At 37.5% G+C, this 16,785-nt stretch overlaps 1 protein-coding gene across 1 annotated transcript; it reads left to right on the top strand.

Moving 5' to 3' along the window:
• Window positions 1-12,113: 12,113 nt before the first annotated feature.
• Window positions 12,114-15,038, top strand: h3f3c (H3 histone, family 3C). The gene is made up of 4 exons (XM_073839848.1): window positions 12,114-12,266; window positions 13,165-13,308; window positions 13,390-13,543; window positions 13,676-15,038. The coding sequence occupies exons 2-4, from the start codon at window positions 13,181-13,183 to the stop codon at window positions 13,802-13,804; spliced, it is 411 nt and encodes a 136-aa protein (XP_073695949.1). The 5' UTR covers window positions 12,114-12,266; window positions 13,165-13,180; the 3' UTR covers window positions 13,805-15,038.
• The last annotated feature ends 1,747 nt before the right edge of the window (window positions 15,039-16,785 follow it).

Consider the following 16,785-nt stretch of genomic DNA (forward strand, 5'->3'; position numbering starts at 1 on the left):
CTTTTCTCTCTCTCTCTTTCCCTCTGTCACATGCTGTAAGCATGCCACCCACCCTCCCTTCATCCCTCCCTCCCTCCCTCCATCCCAGACCTGCTCTCCTCTCTTCTCCCCTCCCCTCTTCTTTCTCTCTTTCTCCTCTGCTCTGCCGACGGTTTTACTTGTGCTGCTGTTCAGGATATGTGTGCTGCAGGAGCGGAACAGGTTTTAACCTTGTGCACTCATCCCTCATTCTGTCCCTCACTACATACACTTTAATAATGACACATCCTTACTTTCAGGACCCGTTTTCTCAGAATTTTTCTTCACGGCTTGTGTTTAGTGTCAAGAGGATTATTGGGGAATCGTAATTCTGCACTGCCTAACCCATCTATCACTTTTTTTTATTTTGGTCAGCTCACTATCAGACCTATTCTTCTTTTTATTCTACATCCTTTCTCTCCCAGTCATCTGTATCTAATCCTCTGCATTTGCCACACACCTCTTTGGAATTTTTTTTTTTTTTTTTTTTTTTTGAGGGCTGCAACTTTCACTTTTTTTTTTTTTTTTTTTTTTATTGACAATAAACATAACAAAAGACAATATAATTTATAAACAACAAACAAACAAACAAACCAAATGACAAACAAATGGACATACATGCAATGTGTTGAATAACAATACTCCCCCATCTTCCAATACATGTAAGAAAGAGTTATTTTAAATAAGTAATAATAATAACAGTAGTAGTAATGGTAATAATATATTATATAAATCCAGCATGTATCCATTGCTAGTTTTTTCCATTTGAATATATGTAAAGTTCAAAGTATAATTAGATTTTTTTTTCTCCCTCCCCTTTTTTCCTCCTCTCTCTCCTCTTTTCTCTCTTTCCCCTCCTCTTCCCTCTTTTTCTTCTTTTTTTTTTTTTTTTTTTTCGCCACACACCTCTTTGGAATAAACGCTGGGATAGTTCACCCAAAAAGCGAATAAATATTGTTATTAATTACTCGTTCCAAACCTGTAACACCTTCGTTCATCTTCGAAACACAAATTAATATATTTTTAATTAAATCTGAGAGCTGTCTGCCCCTCCATTGACAGCAACTGAAATGTTCCCAGACCCAGAAATGTAGTAAGGATATTGGTAAAACATTCCATGCGACAGCAGTGGTTCATCCACAATTTTATGAAGCTATGCGAATACTTTTTGTGTGCAAAGAAACCAAAAATGACAGTATTATCGAGAGTACCTCTGCATGTAAAAAATGTATGCATGTGGTTCTGCTGACGTAGAACATGTATGCGCTGCGCCTTGTTTACGTGCAGAGGAACGCACACACATGCGCTGTGGTATTCGATAATGGCAGAATATGTGATTTGGAGGAGAAGACTTGTCAAATTAAGTCGTCATTTTTTGTTTTCTTTGTGAACAAAAACTATTCTCATAGCTTTGTAAAAGTGCGGTTGAACCACTGATGTCACATGGACTGTTATACCGTTTTTTTAAACTGTGTTTCTGGGTCTGGGAACATTTTAGTTGCATTGCTGTCTATCCAGGGTCAGAAAGCTCTCGCAATTCATCAAAAATATCTTAATTTGTGTTACGGGTTTGGAATGACATGAGGGTGAGTAATTAACGACAGAATTTTCATTTTTGTGTGAACCATCCCATTAACTAAGGGATAATGTACAGTCATTTCTGCAAAAAGCATTTTATTTTGAAATATTTTATAATTTTACTTGTATATTGTCTTAGCTTCCATATATTTTAGTATACTAAACAATAGGATGTGCAACAAGACAAACAATGCAACAATATTACAGCAATATTTACAAAAGGTCCTCTAAGACGATTTTCACTACAGTCAAAAATAGAGATGGAAAAAATTAGTAGGGAACAAAAAAGCTGATGTTATACAGGACATATAAACGTAGCACCTTTTCAGTTACCTAGAAGAGTGGTTCTTATATTCAGCATTGCCATTGATGATGCTGAATATTAGGAAATATCTGACCGATATGTTGGGATTGACCAGTCAGAATAGAGCATTTCAATAAACTTTTACCAAATTTGACCATTTATAATTAGACATCACTCAATCAGCGCATAATATAGCTGCTTAAAGAAATAGTTCACCCCTAAATAAAAAAATATGTTGTCATTTACTCATCCTCATGTTGTTTCAGACCTTTCTTTATTCTGCGAAACATAAAAATATATATTGTGAAGAATGTTGGTAACCGAACTATTTTGGTTTCGGTTTCCATTTTTGAGATTTTAGCATGGTAATAGATATGACAATGTTAAAGGTGACCTATTATTCCCCTTTTTACAAGATGTAAACTAAGTCTCCAATGTCCCCAAAGTGTGTATGTTAAGTTTTAGCTCAAAATACAAGACAGATATTTTTGTATAGCTTGTTAAAATTGCCACTTTTAAGGTATGAGCCAAAATGAGCCATTTCTGTGTTTGTCCCTTTAAATGAGCTGGTGCTCCCGGCCCTCTTTTTAGAAGAGGGCGGAGCTTCAAGAGCCGGCAAAAACAAAACAGGACATAGAAGGCAGCATCAGTGAAAACAGGCAGAGACAATGATAGCTTTAACAACATTAGCCTTACAGAGTGCCAAGAAGCGCTTTCAGAAGGGCAATTTGGAAAATAAATGCTTGATACTTACTTTGTCTGGAGCTGATGTTCGCACACAAAGCATTGGTATTGAACCACAGTGTCCTCAGCAGTTCAGATAAAGAGAGTCTATGGAGACTTCTATGTTTGTTGGTACATCCCAACACACAACACTTATAATGCCCCTTTGGCGCTGACATTGTATATCTCCACCAGCTACAGCAAGATAACAGTAATAGCGGACTGATGCTTCTCACTCAGGGCTATGTCTATGCTAAAAGGGCAGAGATCATCACAAATGGGCGGGACTTTTCCCTATGTCGACGTCATCGTAGGGAGAAATCTGTTATCAGATGTTCAGAGAGACTGTTTATGATTTATTGAGATTTTTACCATTATAGGCTTGTTGTTTTCACACACTGTGGCTGCGTATGCAACATGAACCAATCAGCTTGTGCCAAGGAGTTTAATGCTGTGAATATCACCGGTTTGCGTTAATGACCCATCAGCCTGCGCCATCTAGAGTTTCATGACAGAACTTGGTATATATCAAATATCTTTTTTTATGCACCACAGGAGGAAGAAAGTGATGAAGGTTTGGAATTATATGTGTAAGGAATAATTGACTTTGGTTCGTTGAATTCTTCGAAAATAATGCACACCCAAGGTGGTGTGGTCTGTGCGTCTCTCAAAGGTGATCGACAGCATTGTCTCTACTAATAGTGAAACTTTAAGTTCATTTTCTTCAAGACCACGCCTTTGTACCTCGCGCGTGAGAACTATCATGCAGTTTTTAAGTTGATAATCGTCAGAGCAGCGCTAACAAAATTAGCATGTATGCTAACGTGTGTCCAAACGGTATGTGTCTGTGTCTGTAAGGGAGAGAGAGTGGGAGAAACAGAGTATGTGCTTTCCGTACGTAATAAAACGTAATTTTGTGGCAAAAACATGGAAATAATCTGTTGTTTTTATTCTATTGTTTACTGTGTTTATTTGTTTGGCGAGTGTCATTGTGGGTTTTGGTTATTTTGCTGTTTTGGGCTGTAAGGACCTTTGAAACAACTGAAATCATGTGGTGAAGTGATATAAACATGAAATGCGGTCAAGTGCTGCCTGGAACTACCTTCGCAGTGCGTTTCCCTGAAAATAATGCACACCATTAGAACGTTCATCAGCCAATCAGATTCAAGCATTCAACGGCCCCGTAGTATAAAGGTGTGTAAATAATGACAAAAGTTTCATTTTTGAGTGAAATATTTCTTTAAGGTAAAATTGCATGCGATCACTTTTGTACAGTGTAAAGTCATAGCTGTTATGTTTCACTTTTTCTAACTAGGTATTATCCATTTTCTAAGGCTTACACCTACGTATTTAAAACATTGGCTCCTCCACTGCCTTTCATGCACTTATATTTCATTTAATTAATTTTCTTATATCTCGCTCTCTTTCTCTTTCCTCATTTCTCTCACTGTCCATCACTGCGGCCACATGACTCTGAGTGCTGCATTTATTTGATTCATATTTCGGGTGATTCCCTCCCCTTCCCTCCTCTTGCACATTCCCTCATTTCACCTCCTCCATGTGACTCAGAGACTAGGGACATGAAGATGGGGAAAAGGAAAGAAAATGATTCAAACAGCATTTAAAGGCTTGATGTCCAATCATTTTGATAGAGCACCTACTTGAACTGTAATTTAGACGAATGTGTATTTGTAGCTGCTGTGTCATGACTGATACCGCTCAACTGTGTGTAGGCATGAGTGTGTTTGTGTGTGTGTGTCAGTGCCATGGTAACATTGTGTATAATTACATTAGTCTTGTACTGTACAGAGAGAGGGGAGGAGTTCACAATCCACATAAGCAAGCAGTCATTAACCTTTCTCGCACTATCGCTGCCTGAGTGACTCTGAAATGAAATAGTTAATCACAGAGCAGCGATGTCATTATCAGGGGGGCATTATGGGTAAGGACACGCCGACTTTGGCTATGTCAGGTGTTTTTACTCTCATAATGCACACACGCATGAACACTCAAGATGTTAACGCTGAGGAGGATGGAGGGTTTTCTTCATGGTCAGACTGTCAGGACTGCTGTTTCAGGGAATGCACGGTTTCAGGAAATTATGGGCTGTCAGGTTTTGGGCGGCTGTGGGCTTGAAGGCAAGAGGCACAGGTGTGTCATCTGTGACCTAGAACAGCTATTTCTCTTTTCTCTCTCACACACACATACAATCAACATAAACATGAGTGAACATGGGGTATTTAATGTGGATTCGAAACAATCTCTAATTATTATATTATTATATCTCTATCTAAAAAGTACTGTTTCCAGCTTTCCAAAGAAATATACAGCAGTGCATTATTGCTAATTATATGAAACGTTTCTTGAGCACTAAATCAGCATAGTATATTCAAACAGAACAAGTGTTTAAAGGGATAGTCCCTCCAAAAATTAAAATTCTGTCATCAATTCCTCAACCTCATGTCGTTCCAATCCCGTAAGACCTTCATTTATCTTCGGAACACAAATCAAGATTATTTTTTATAAAATCCAAGAGCTTTCTGACCCTCCAGACAGCAACGCCACTACATGTTCAAGACCCAGAAACATAGTAAGAACATAGTTAAAATAGTCCCTGTGACACCAGTGATTCAACCGTAATGTTATGAAGCTACGAGAATACTTTTAGTGTGCAAAGAAAACAAAAATAACAACTTTATTCAACAGTTTCTTCTCTTCCGACACACGTTCACGAGAGTACCATGACATTGCATTCCATTGCTGTCTTTCCAGGGTCAGAAAGCTCTTGAATTTCATCAAAAATATCTTAATTTGTGTTCAAAAGATGACAAAGGTCTTACAGGTTTAAAACAACATGAGGGTGAGTAATTATGAAAGAATTTTCATTTCTGAACTATGCCTTTAAAATTGTTTCACAGACACCGACCAACCTTTTGAACGGTTGTACATATGATCATTGTGAAATATATGTCAACAATTTGACACTCATAATCACAGTTTCACTGCATCCTTTTTATTTTTAGGTCACATTAAATACATTCAGTGCATAGTACCTAGAAGTAGAGGCCACTCATCTGCTGGGAATTTTCAGGGATGCTCCAAATTGTATGCTGAGAGTGTTCCAAATATTGCAGCAAACACTTTGAGAGCCCTTTTAAAAGAACAGTACTTTTATACATCTTTAACACTCAGCAATGATATATACAAACATGCACATATTTACTGTGCAGTTTGTTTTCTCTTTTATTTTCTCATATTTGGAGCAAATGACGAATTACAAGAATCACTGTTCAACAACATGTTGCTTGTTGGTTTGATTAAGTTAATGTTTTTGAAATATAAACAGAATTTTAATGTTACAACAGGCATTTCTCAAGATTCTGAGATTGAGAGGCACATGTTCAGACTGCAGTCGCTCTCCAATAGCCATTGTACTAATTAAATGACATATAGGGATTTTCTAAGGGTCACAAAAACAATCTAAAAGGAGGATCAATTGGTTTGTACGCTGAGTTAGCATGTGCTAATCTATATGTTTACTTTAGTGGTAACCGCAAATGAGATTCACCTATAGCCTGCTACAGAGGTTACAGTAATGTGAAGTTAAATATAGAGCCGGTTTACTCTGCTGGGGTACCAAATCAGGCCATTAGCAGAAATGGGGTTGGAAGGAAGTGGACCCGTGTGCAGAAGACTAAAAGGAGAAGAACCTCACGTGGATAAGATTTTTAAGATTTGATAGTATTAAGAATATAATTTGTGTTTAATAATGTCCTAAATCATTTCAGCCAATACAAGGCAATCTCATAAGAATGTCATAAGGATTGTATATATTCTGTCAGGCTAGAATGCTAAATTCATACAAAAGTTAATTTTAACTTTATCCATATATGAGGATAAATGCATGCCCGCTGATGCAGCAGTTTATATCTTATACTCAGCAGCATGCATATATTTGCTTATATTGTCAATTTCAGTGTCTTCTGCTTTGTTGCAGGTGTTATTTCATATATTTTATCTATTAAATACACTATATTGCCAAAAGTATTGGGACACCCCGTTCTAATGAACATGTTTGACTACTGTAGAAATTTTCATGGGTACAAATTCTAATGTTTAAGCATATAATGATATTCTAGGGGATTGTGTGCTTCTAATTTTACAGCAACAGTTTGGACAGGACCCTCTTCAATTCTAACATGACAATGCCTTTGTGTATAAGGCAAGGTTTAAAAAGAAATGATTGATTTAGTCAGTGCAGAAGAACGTGACTGGTCTGCAGAAAGCAAAGTCCTAATCTCAGCTGAGAAATTAAATGCAGACCCTGAGCTAAAAACTCATCACCAAACACAAATGACTTGTATATTCACTATATGGACAAAAGTATTGGGACACCCCTTCTTTAGAACAGAAAAAGGCAATTCCAAAACTGTGGCAACAAAGATGGAAACAATTCATGTATTTATAAAGTGTGTTTCCATCTCTGTTACAACCGTTTTGGAAGTGTCAAAAATTACTGTACCAATAGTTATTGTCATTGGTGTTTGGTATTGAGTTTTTGGCTCAAAGTCTGCATTTAAAGTTACTCCAGAGATATTCAACTGGGATTAGGACTTTGCTTTCTGCAGACCTGTCAAGGTATTCCACACTGACTTACTTAATCAACCATTTCTTTTTGAACCTTGCCTTATACACAGAGGAATTGTCATTTTACAATAGAAAAGGGTCCTGTCAAAGATGTTGCTATCAAATTAGAAGAACACAACCCCTACAGTAGTCAAACCTGTTCATTAGAATGTGGTGTCTCAATACATTTGGCAATATAGTGTATTTGATAGATAAAATATATGAAATAACCCCTGCAACAAAGCAGAAGACACTGAAATGGACAATACAAGCAAATATATGCATGCTGCTGAGTATAAGATACAGTATAAACTGCTGCATCAGCGGGCCTGCATATATTCACATATATGGATAATATTAAAATAGGACAGGATAGAACAAAACACCTAATCCTAACCCTGTGTGCATGTCTGTGATATACCTTAATGCCATAAATTTTTAGATTAGCAATCTTAAAAAAACGAATTTGCCCACAAACTGTAAAACATATGGAGTAGTAATTTGAGAATACCAGACTGTGTCTGCAAACTGATGATATTAACCACAACTGATCCTGTGCAACCGCAGCATTTTGCTCTGAGACTAAGAACAAAGCTTTGTGTTTTTAAAATTTAAGTGCTGGTGCGCAAGATAGAAACCAACATGAATGCTGCTGGGGGTTTTCTTACTTATCTTTGCAATTTAGAAAATGCTTTTAATCCAAAGCTACTTACAGTGCACTAATTGCAAGGACAGTCCCCTTCCTGGAATAACATGGAGCAAAGTGTTTGGCTCGAAGGCACAAGGAGCCAGATCTCATCTCTTGCCATCAACTCTCTAACCTCTGTCTTAGTGGACCTGGTTATGCAACCACCTTCCAAAATACTGTCTAATTGTGTCATCATTTTAAGGGGAAAGCAGCCCTGTCATTCAGTTTCTGTATTGCAATTAAAAGAGTGCAATTTAGAGCAAATTCCACATTCAGTTTTGTGTTGAATGCAAGTTATTATGTTAATAAATAGCTGAAAGGGATGGGAAATTGATTGGGCTGTATAGCGCTGATGTTTTCTTCAGTTTTTAGCACACTAGAGTGCTCTGCGAGCCTAGATAGAGCAGCTGCCATACCATACTGTGCTATAGCTGCTGACCACGCTCATAAATATGGTCATTGTTGAACTTTTTCAGCACTTCAGAGTTCCTACTTACTAGTAACTCAGCATTCTGCCCAACAACAAGCGTTTCCAGAGACACTGTCAGTTTACAATGTGATTGGGTTAGCATAGTTAATAGTAGGTAAATGCTCTTAAAAGCCACCTCTAAGGGTTTGGAAAAATCTGGTCCAGAACTGTGGGGATGGAAAAAGTGTTATGTGTGGAGATGAGGACATATGGGCTGTAACTGTTTTCACACTGAGTCTCACCTTGCTGTGATACCTGGCTGACCTTTCGGTGCACACAGGCGATGAATGTGGGTGGTGGATTAGGCTGGATTGTTGTTTGCCTTATTTGTGAACTCAAGCCGTAATATTATATCATTCTAATATTTAAATGTTGGCAGAAACTCTAAACATCATATTTACATCACAAATAAACTTCTCTTACAGTTATGTAGACTATATGTATGTCTTGTCAGACATAAACATATGCATATGTACATTATAATTTTAAAAATGCACATCACTACTTTAAGGTCACATATGCATGATATTTCAAACAAGATGGCAAGGCAAGGCAAGGCAAGGCAAGGCAAGTTTATTTATATAGCACATTTCATACACAATGGTAATTCAAAGTGCTGTACATAGAAGGAATTAAAATCATAATGGCATAAAAATCATAAAAATTTAAAATAATAATCACAACAATGAAAACAGAATTTAAGAACATTTAAGATTATTTAAAAATTGATTTAAAATTAATTAATACAGTAAAATGATTATACATAAAATAATGCAATCTGTTCGGACGTAGCACAGTGCTCATTCAATAAATGCACAACTGAACAGATGAGTTTTGAGTCTGCATTTAAATGTGGCTAATGTATTAGCACATCTGATCTCTTCTGGAAGCTGATTCCAACTGCGGGCGGCATAATAGCTAAAAGCGGATTCCCCTTGTTTTGTGTGAACCCTTGATATTACTAACTGACTCGATCCTAGAGATCTGAGTTGTCTGCTAGGTTTGTATTCAGTGAGCATATCTGCAATGTATGTAGGTCCTAGGCCATTGAGTGCTTTATAAACAAGTAAAAGTACTTTAAAATCTATCCTAAACATAACTGGAAGCCAGTGTAAGGACCTGAGGACTGGTGTAATATGCTCTGATTTTTTTGTTCTAGTCAGAATCCTGGCAGCAGCGTTCTGTATGAGCTGCAGCTGTCTAATGGTCTTCTTGGGAAGGCCAGTGAGGAGACCATTACAACAGTCCACCCTGCTGGTGATAAAGGCATGAACAAGTTTCTCCAAGTCTTGACGGGAAACAAAACATCTAATTCTTGCAATGTTTTTGAGATGGTAGTATGCTGATTTAGTTACTGCTTTGACATGGCTACTGAAACTGAGGTCTGACTCCAGAATCACACCAAGATTCTTGACTTGATTTTTTGTTTTTTGACCCCTAGCGTCAAGGTACGCATTTACCTTATGAACTTCATCTTTGTTTCCAAATGCAATGACTTCTGTTTTCTCCTTGTTTAACTGTAAAAAGTTTTGTGTGCTTATATTCGTAAAACTCATAAACATCTGTTTAGGAAATGGGAGAAAAATATGTCCATCTGCCACAAAGAAGGCTACTTTTAGAAACAAAACAGTGATATAGCTGGCTCTTCCACAGCGTAGCAGTTTATATGAATGGACCCATTAGAGTTTCTCCAGAATCTCTTTACCTAATCAGACAGTCTGCTTGATTTTATCAGGAGGACAGTGCTCTCTGTTGTTTGTAAAAGGCACTGCAGCTGCTACCAAGAAGAAGAACTGAACTAGTCTTACATTCCCATGAGAAGCACACAAGGAAGTGGAATGAAAAATATTGCAATACAACTGCTGAATTAGCAGTATTACCATCAGTATTTTCAGTGAAGCATTATAGAGGGCATCTCATGCTGTAATTAATCTCACAATAATAAGAGGTGGATGTCTGCACTTACGGAAATAGTGTTTAGGTGTGATTCTAGAATGTAAACTAGGTTTTGGAGAATATAAGTGTACAGTATATTGCTGTGAAACTGTAACACCTTATACATTCTTTCAGATGACCTACATTTGTAAGATACTTCATGTGGCCCATCACTTACGGCCATTAAGTGTGGGTTATATATATATATATATATATATATATATATATATATATATATAATATATATATATATATATATATATATATATACATATATGCCAAGTTAAATAAATAAAAGACCACTTTGCTTCTACCGAGCAGCCATTGCTAATCTTTAAATGGATCTGATGCATTACCCAATTTATACATGAATTAGAGAGTGACACATTAAAGACTTCAAAGCACATTTAGCTTCTGAGACTCCCTGATCCTTAACTAAAAGCTTTTTGGACTCTTGAGACAATCACTTAACATGACACATTATATTGCAGTCCCGCTAGATTTTGTAGCTTTATACAGAACTGGATTTAGTAAAATACGGAGTGCTTCTCCACATGTGCAACTATGTAAAAATAAACTGAATGTGTTTTGGTACATAGCTAATGGCACATCCTTCGTGAAATGTCACTGAAGCCTTAATGATAGCAAGCGTGAGAGAGAGGAATGCAGACTTTGGTTAAGATAGAGTTTCTGCATGGCTGGAGGGCAGTTTTGAATGTCAGCCTGAAATAAGTAAAACACTGTATGACTGATCTCAGATCATCTGGCCAACACTCAGATAAATGAAAACCAGATGATGTCTGAAGCACACAGTAGGACCCCAAAACAATTATGTATCTATATTTAAAAAATAGTATATGAACTTAAAATACCCTAAATTGAAGGGTCTAATGTTAAACATGACCCTGGACCACAAAACCAGTCTTAAGTCGCTGGGGTATATTTGTAGCAATAGCCAAAAATACATTGTATGGGTCAGAATGATTGATTTTTCTTTTATGCCAAAAACATATCATGTTCCATTAACATAATTTGTACATTTCCTACCTTAGCTATATCAAAACTTAAATTTTGATTAGTAATATGCTTTGCTAAGAACTTCATTTGGACAACTTTAAAGGCGATTTTTTTTTTAATATTTAGATTTGGGTTTTGTGTGTGTGTGTGTGTGTGTGTGTGTGTGTGTGTGTGTGTGTGTGTGTGTGTGTGTGTGTGTGTGTGTGTGTGTGTGTGTGTGTGTGTGTGTGTGTGTGTTTTGCACCCTCAGATTCCAGATTTTCAAATAGTTGTATCTTGGCCAAATATTGTCCTATACTTAAAAAAAACATACAAAAATGGAAGGTTTATTTATTCAGCTTTCAGATGTTGTATAAATCACAATTTCAAAAAATTCCCTTATGACTGGTTTTGTGGTCCAGAGTCACAAAAAAACTATTTTTTTGTAAATAAGTACATTGAAAAATGTTTTAGATCTGTAGTAATAATAATAATAATAATATGATGATGATAATCAATGATAAACAATAAGGATTATTATATAACCAGCGGTAGATGAACCCATTAGCCTGTCTCCTATAAACCTGATGACCTCCAAGGAACAAACAGAAAAACAAAGGATTTCAGTAAAATCCCATCTGAAACACGGTACTTTAAATACTTAATATTAATCACTTTTATTACATTTGGCTTTCAGCCAAGGAAATTCGTAACGGAAACGCAAATTAATAACGCAACTGGTACTGTAAAAATCGGCATTTTTGTGTTTACAGTTTTATTGAGGTGCATTCTGGGAGAAAATGATTGACATCGCGGCCATTTTGGCTCTGGCCGCTCCGCTCCCATTGTGTGTGAGATAGTAAATACTGACACTGCCAGACAAGCCGAGCACATATTTCACTGCGCGAATTAAAACACGTTCACCTGAGGTAAGTGCCCCAATGCATCACTGTCTCCTCTCTGAAATACTTTTCAACAGCTTTGTGAAACTTTCTCGCAGAATAATGTTTATTTTAAGTGTTAAAACGTTAAAATCTCATCGTCTGAAAATGAGAAAGCCGATGGCGAGACGCGAGAGAAAATAGGCTCTCCTTTTCGTGTCGGAGGACACACTGAAATCCGTCCCACTTTCGTATGGCTCTATTTACTTCGGTTAAACGGCTTAAATTCGCGGGAAATTTCCCTTCTAAGCGGGTATTTAGTTACCCAAGGATGCCTGCTACCGTATTGTGTTATTGGTTTTGCGTTGCATGCATTAGATTTTGAATTTTATTTAAAAGTTTACGTCCTCCCCTGTGCCTCAATGCACAGACTCTCTCCAGTTGCCGTTCAAATTGCAGCCATAATCTTGCGGTTTAGGGCGGGGCTTAGTCAGGCTGATCTACCCCCACAACTGGCAGAACGGCCTGTGATTGGTTTGTTTATTCCGCTCCTCAACCTCTACTGGCTACCGCTTTATTGTTGTTTTACAGGCGTCTGTGATTGGCTGAAACCCTGTCGTAGTCCACGCTCAGTGGTTACTTTTATTTATTGGGTTTAATGTGACGAGCTGGAGGAAGTGGCCTGAAATAGCATATGGGGCAGGGAGTCAAATACCAAAACAAGTGTAAAACTAGAGACGCTATTTTTAGTAGAGATTTATTCACTTTTATATCTTAGTCTGTCTGTGCACAAGACTCACTGCTTTATATTACAGAGACAAGAGAAAGCACTATTAAAGTATGATAATTTGTTTTACATTCCTGCCTTGTATGCCATAAGCCGTCCATGATTTACTGACTTAACTGTGTTCTAAAAATACTCTAAATATATTTTCTTTTCTCTCAGGTGATATTGACTAACAATGGCCCGTACCAAGCAGACTGCTCGTAAGTCCACTGGAGGAAAAGCTCCTCGTAAGCAGCTGGCTACCAAAGCTGCCCGCAAGAGCGCTCCCTCGACTGGAGGAGTCAAGAAACCTCATCGCTACAGGTGATATTCTAGACTTGTAATTGTACACAGCAAAGAAGAAGTTGCGAGGACCCCTGCTTTAAGCATTTTTGTTGTCTGCAGGCCCGGTACTGTGGCTTTGCGTGAGATTCGTCGGTATCAGAAGTCCACTGAGCTGCTGATCCGTAAGCTGCCATTCCAGCGTCTGGTTCGAGAGATTGCCCAGGACTTCAAAACTGACCTGCGTTTCCAGAGCGCTGCCATTGGTGCACTGCAGGTATGTATCAGGATTATTAACTTTTCTTCCACATGTTGTTGTTTGAAGATTTGAATGTTGATTTCCTTAGTTTTTGACTTTCTTACATGTTTATGCCTGATGAACTGACCATTTTTGTGTGTATTCTTGCAGGAGGCCAGTGAGGCATACCTGGTCGGTCTGTTTGAAGACACTAACCTGTGTGCCATCCATGCCAAGCGTGTCACCATCATGCCCAAAGACATCCAGCTGGCACGCCGCATCCGTGGAGAGCGTGCTTAAACTCACCCCTTCTTTCTATCGCCCTCTTTATTTCTTTCTGTCTCTCCACTTGTTCTCCTCCTGCTTTTCTTGGTAGAGTTTAGAGTATCAGTGATGGGGAGTAACTGTGTCTCAGTCTGCTAGTGCTGTCTAAATGACGCGTAGGGTACCTATATGTGCATGTAACAGGTGCTGCTGATCACACACACACATGCACGTACACAAACACACACAGACACACACATACATACACATAGTCTCACATGATCACATTTGGAGCGTAAACGAGGTCCACCCATGGCCGCTTTAGGGCCACACATTGAACATGCATGTAAAGAGAAGAAGTCTCGCCCTGCGCTCACAATAACTCCGCTGTCCAGAGAGAAAAACAGGGTGGTGTCTGGGGTCAGTCTGCTTAAGGGGAGCGGAAACTTCCACAGCAGGGTGCTACTAAAACTGCCTCAGTCCACCTTATTTTGAAACCTGTTCCCTCCCCTTTTCCCTCATTTTCCTGTGCCCCTTGATCCATCCAGTCCTTACATGTCCTGCTTGAATCCTTACTTGGCCCTTCATAGGGGAGGTGAGCGTGGGGTCGGACTTCTTCTCTGTGTGAGTGTCTGTGGGTAATGTGATCAGCAAAGCAGAATCGTATTCAACTGCAAACCAGCATCTATTGGTTAAAAAGTTGTTACTTGTAATATTGATGATTACTATTATTGTTGATATGGTGTTTTTTTTTTTTTTTTTTTTTTTTTACAATGCATACATGAATTGTTCTTTAGAAATAGGATTAATTCGCAGAGACTTAGTTTGAATTCGTTTTCTTTTTTCATATTGTAGTGAAAGCCGATCCTGCTCCTCCTGTTATAACTTCAGGCAGCCACAGGGGGGCGCTCTAAACCAGCCTCTCATTCAACCTCACTGTTCAACTAACATCCTGCTCTCCCGTCTTTCTTCCTCTTTTTCTGTCTCTCGTTTTCCACTCTTCCAGTTCCAGTTTTGTCAAATTAAAGATCGGCATTAGAGTCACAGAGTGTAGCAAAAAAAAAAAAAAAAATCTTTACATTTAGTACTCTAGTACTGAGTCTTTCACTTTGTTTGGGTAGAACTTTGCTCCTTCCCTCTATTCGTGATACACAATGTAACCTCATGTTTGTGCTTCTTTTATTTTTCTTATTCGGAAATTTAAATAAGCTGATCTTTGTATTATCCAAATTTCTCATTTTCTGGTGGTAATAAATAGATGTTACACAAATGGACTTTTCAGTGTCATTTATGAACACACCTAAATGCATCATGGCCTAGTCCTATGATCTAGTGTTTAAAGTATCTTTAAAATGTTGTTCGATTAAAAAAAAATGAATCATGCTAATTAAAAAAAATCCAACAAGATAGTTATACTGGTATGGCAGCAAACCATACAACATTCAACAGCTGTTTCTGTAACAAGCTAAAATTGCAAATGCATTATTGATGAATAAGGAAGTAAAACTGGTTATTCTACTGTAAAATTTCTCTTGGTGAAGCAGTGTTTTCAAAGCATCAGAGTGTTTATAGTCTTAAGTCAGCTTAGTTTTAGTTTGTCTCTGCACGTTAAACTAGGATAGAAAGCAGTATTTTAAGTTTAGAACATTTGTACATTTACCTTCAAGTAGTATCCTAGAATAAAAAGACTCTGGTAAGAACAAATGTTGATGTAAGTCTGTCTGCATTTTATTCGAGTCTCATTATTGCGTAGCAAAGGTATTGCCAAGTCCACTGTTTTTGCGCAGTATTGGACTACTTTAACACTGTTTCCACGGGTTGTTTTTCATGTCTGTGGGTTTAAAGCAGGGTTCCTCAATTAGTTTTCACAGAGGGCCAAATTCCGCCAACAATACCAAGCCAAGGGCCACGACCATGTTATGTCCAAAATGTTTGCTCTTATTTTTATTTTTATTATCATTATTATTATTGTTATTGTTGCTGCTGCTGTTTTTGTTTTTATTGTTGCTTTTGTTAAAAGAGTTACATAAGATAAATATTCAGATTTTTTACCCCCACAGTAGTCTGTTTTATTAAAATAATTATGAACATTTTTGTATTCAGATACAGAAAAATAAAGAACTTTGCCATGTCGAATATTAAAACAAATGAACTAAAAAATCTGTACCTCCATGTCTGTCCAAGTCAGAGGTCGCGTTAACCGAGAATTATCTGTCATTGATGAAATGTTTAATCAATGGAGGCTCTCCATTACTTCAGATTAAATTGAGGGAGTTCTAGTGTAATTTAACTGTAATTCCCACCCTTGTCCAGTTGGTGGCGTGTGCGCTCCAGTGTGTCTGCAGACGGAGCACGGGATCCAAAACAAAAACGAAACTATCACGAACATTGCTATGCGTTTGGGTTTGATTACGCGCAGTAAACAGCGATCTATTAAGAACCATTACAGAGCACCAAAACGGTATTTATTGCTTGGATTTTCTAATTAATTGAACAACATTTGAAATCTGAGACTTTGTTTCATAATAAAAAAATGTACCACAGAATTTACCTATTATTACTAGCACTATTAATAGTGTTCATTCTGTTCATTCATCAACTGAAAACAGCATAGACCAAAAGATCGATTGGGATTTAGGAATTTATATTGGTTGTTAAAATGAGAATGTTAAATTAAATGTAACACAAAAATAAATGCAATGAAATGTATTATTATTAAATTATGAAAACTAAAATGACAGATAATAATAGATTATGACGGAATTTGTACGATTCTGTCTGTCAAAATGACGGACAGTGTTAAAGTCTAACAACCTCTGGTCAAAGTCAACTGTTCAGTTATTAGATCTGTCAGCATTAATATTTTTATACCTAGATTTTTTGGGGGATCAAACTGTATCACTGTGTCCCAATCAGACGTGACGCGTTTTTTTTTCCTAACCATGTGCGACTGTGACAAACGATAGCTATTTTCGAAATGGTTTCAATTTTCTGCAACTTTACGGCTGGAACAACAT

Source organism: Garra rufa, chromosome 5 (genome assembly GCF_049309525.1).
Source record: "Garra rufa chromosome 5, GarRuf1.0, whole genome shotgun sequence".
Classification (NCBI taxonomy): domain Eukaryota; kingdom Metazoa; phylum Chordata; class Actinopteri; order Cypriniformes; family Cyprinidae; genus Garra; species Garra rufa.

Excerpts from the sequence above, each read along its gene's own strand:
- h3f3c (XM_073839848.1), top strand. The coding sequence starts at position 13,181 with ATGGCCCGTACCAAGCAGACTGCTCGTAAGTCCACTGGAGGAAAAGCT. Across the intron at positions 13,309-13,389 it reads AAGAAACCTCATCGCTACAG|GCCCGGTACTGTGGCTTTGC; the intron begins GTGATATTCTAG and ends TGTTGTCTGCAG. Across the intron at positions 13,544-13,675 it reads CTGCCATTGGTGCACTGCAG|GAGGCCAGTGAGGCATACCT; the intron begins GTATGTATCAGG and ends GTATTCTTGCAG.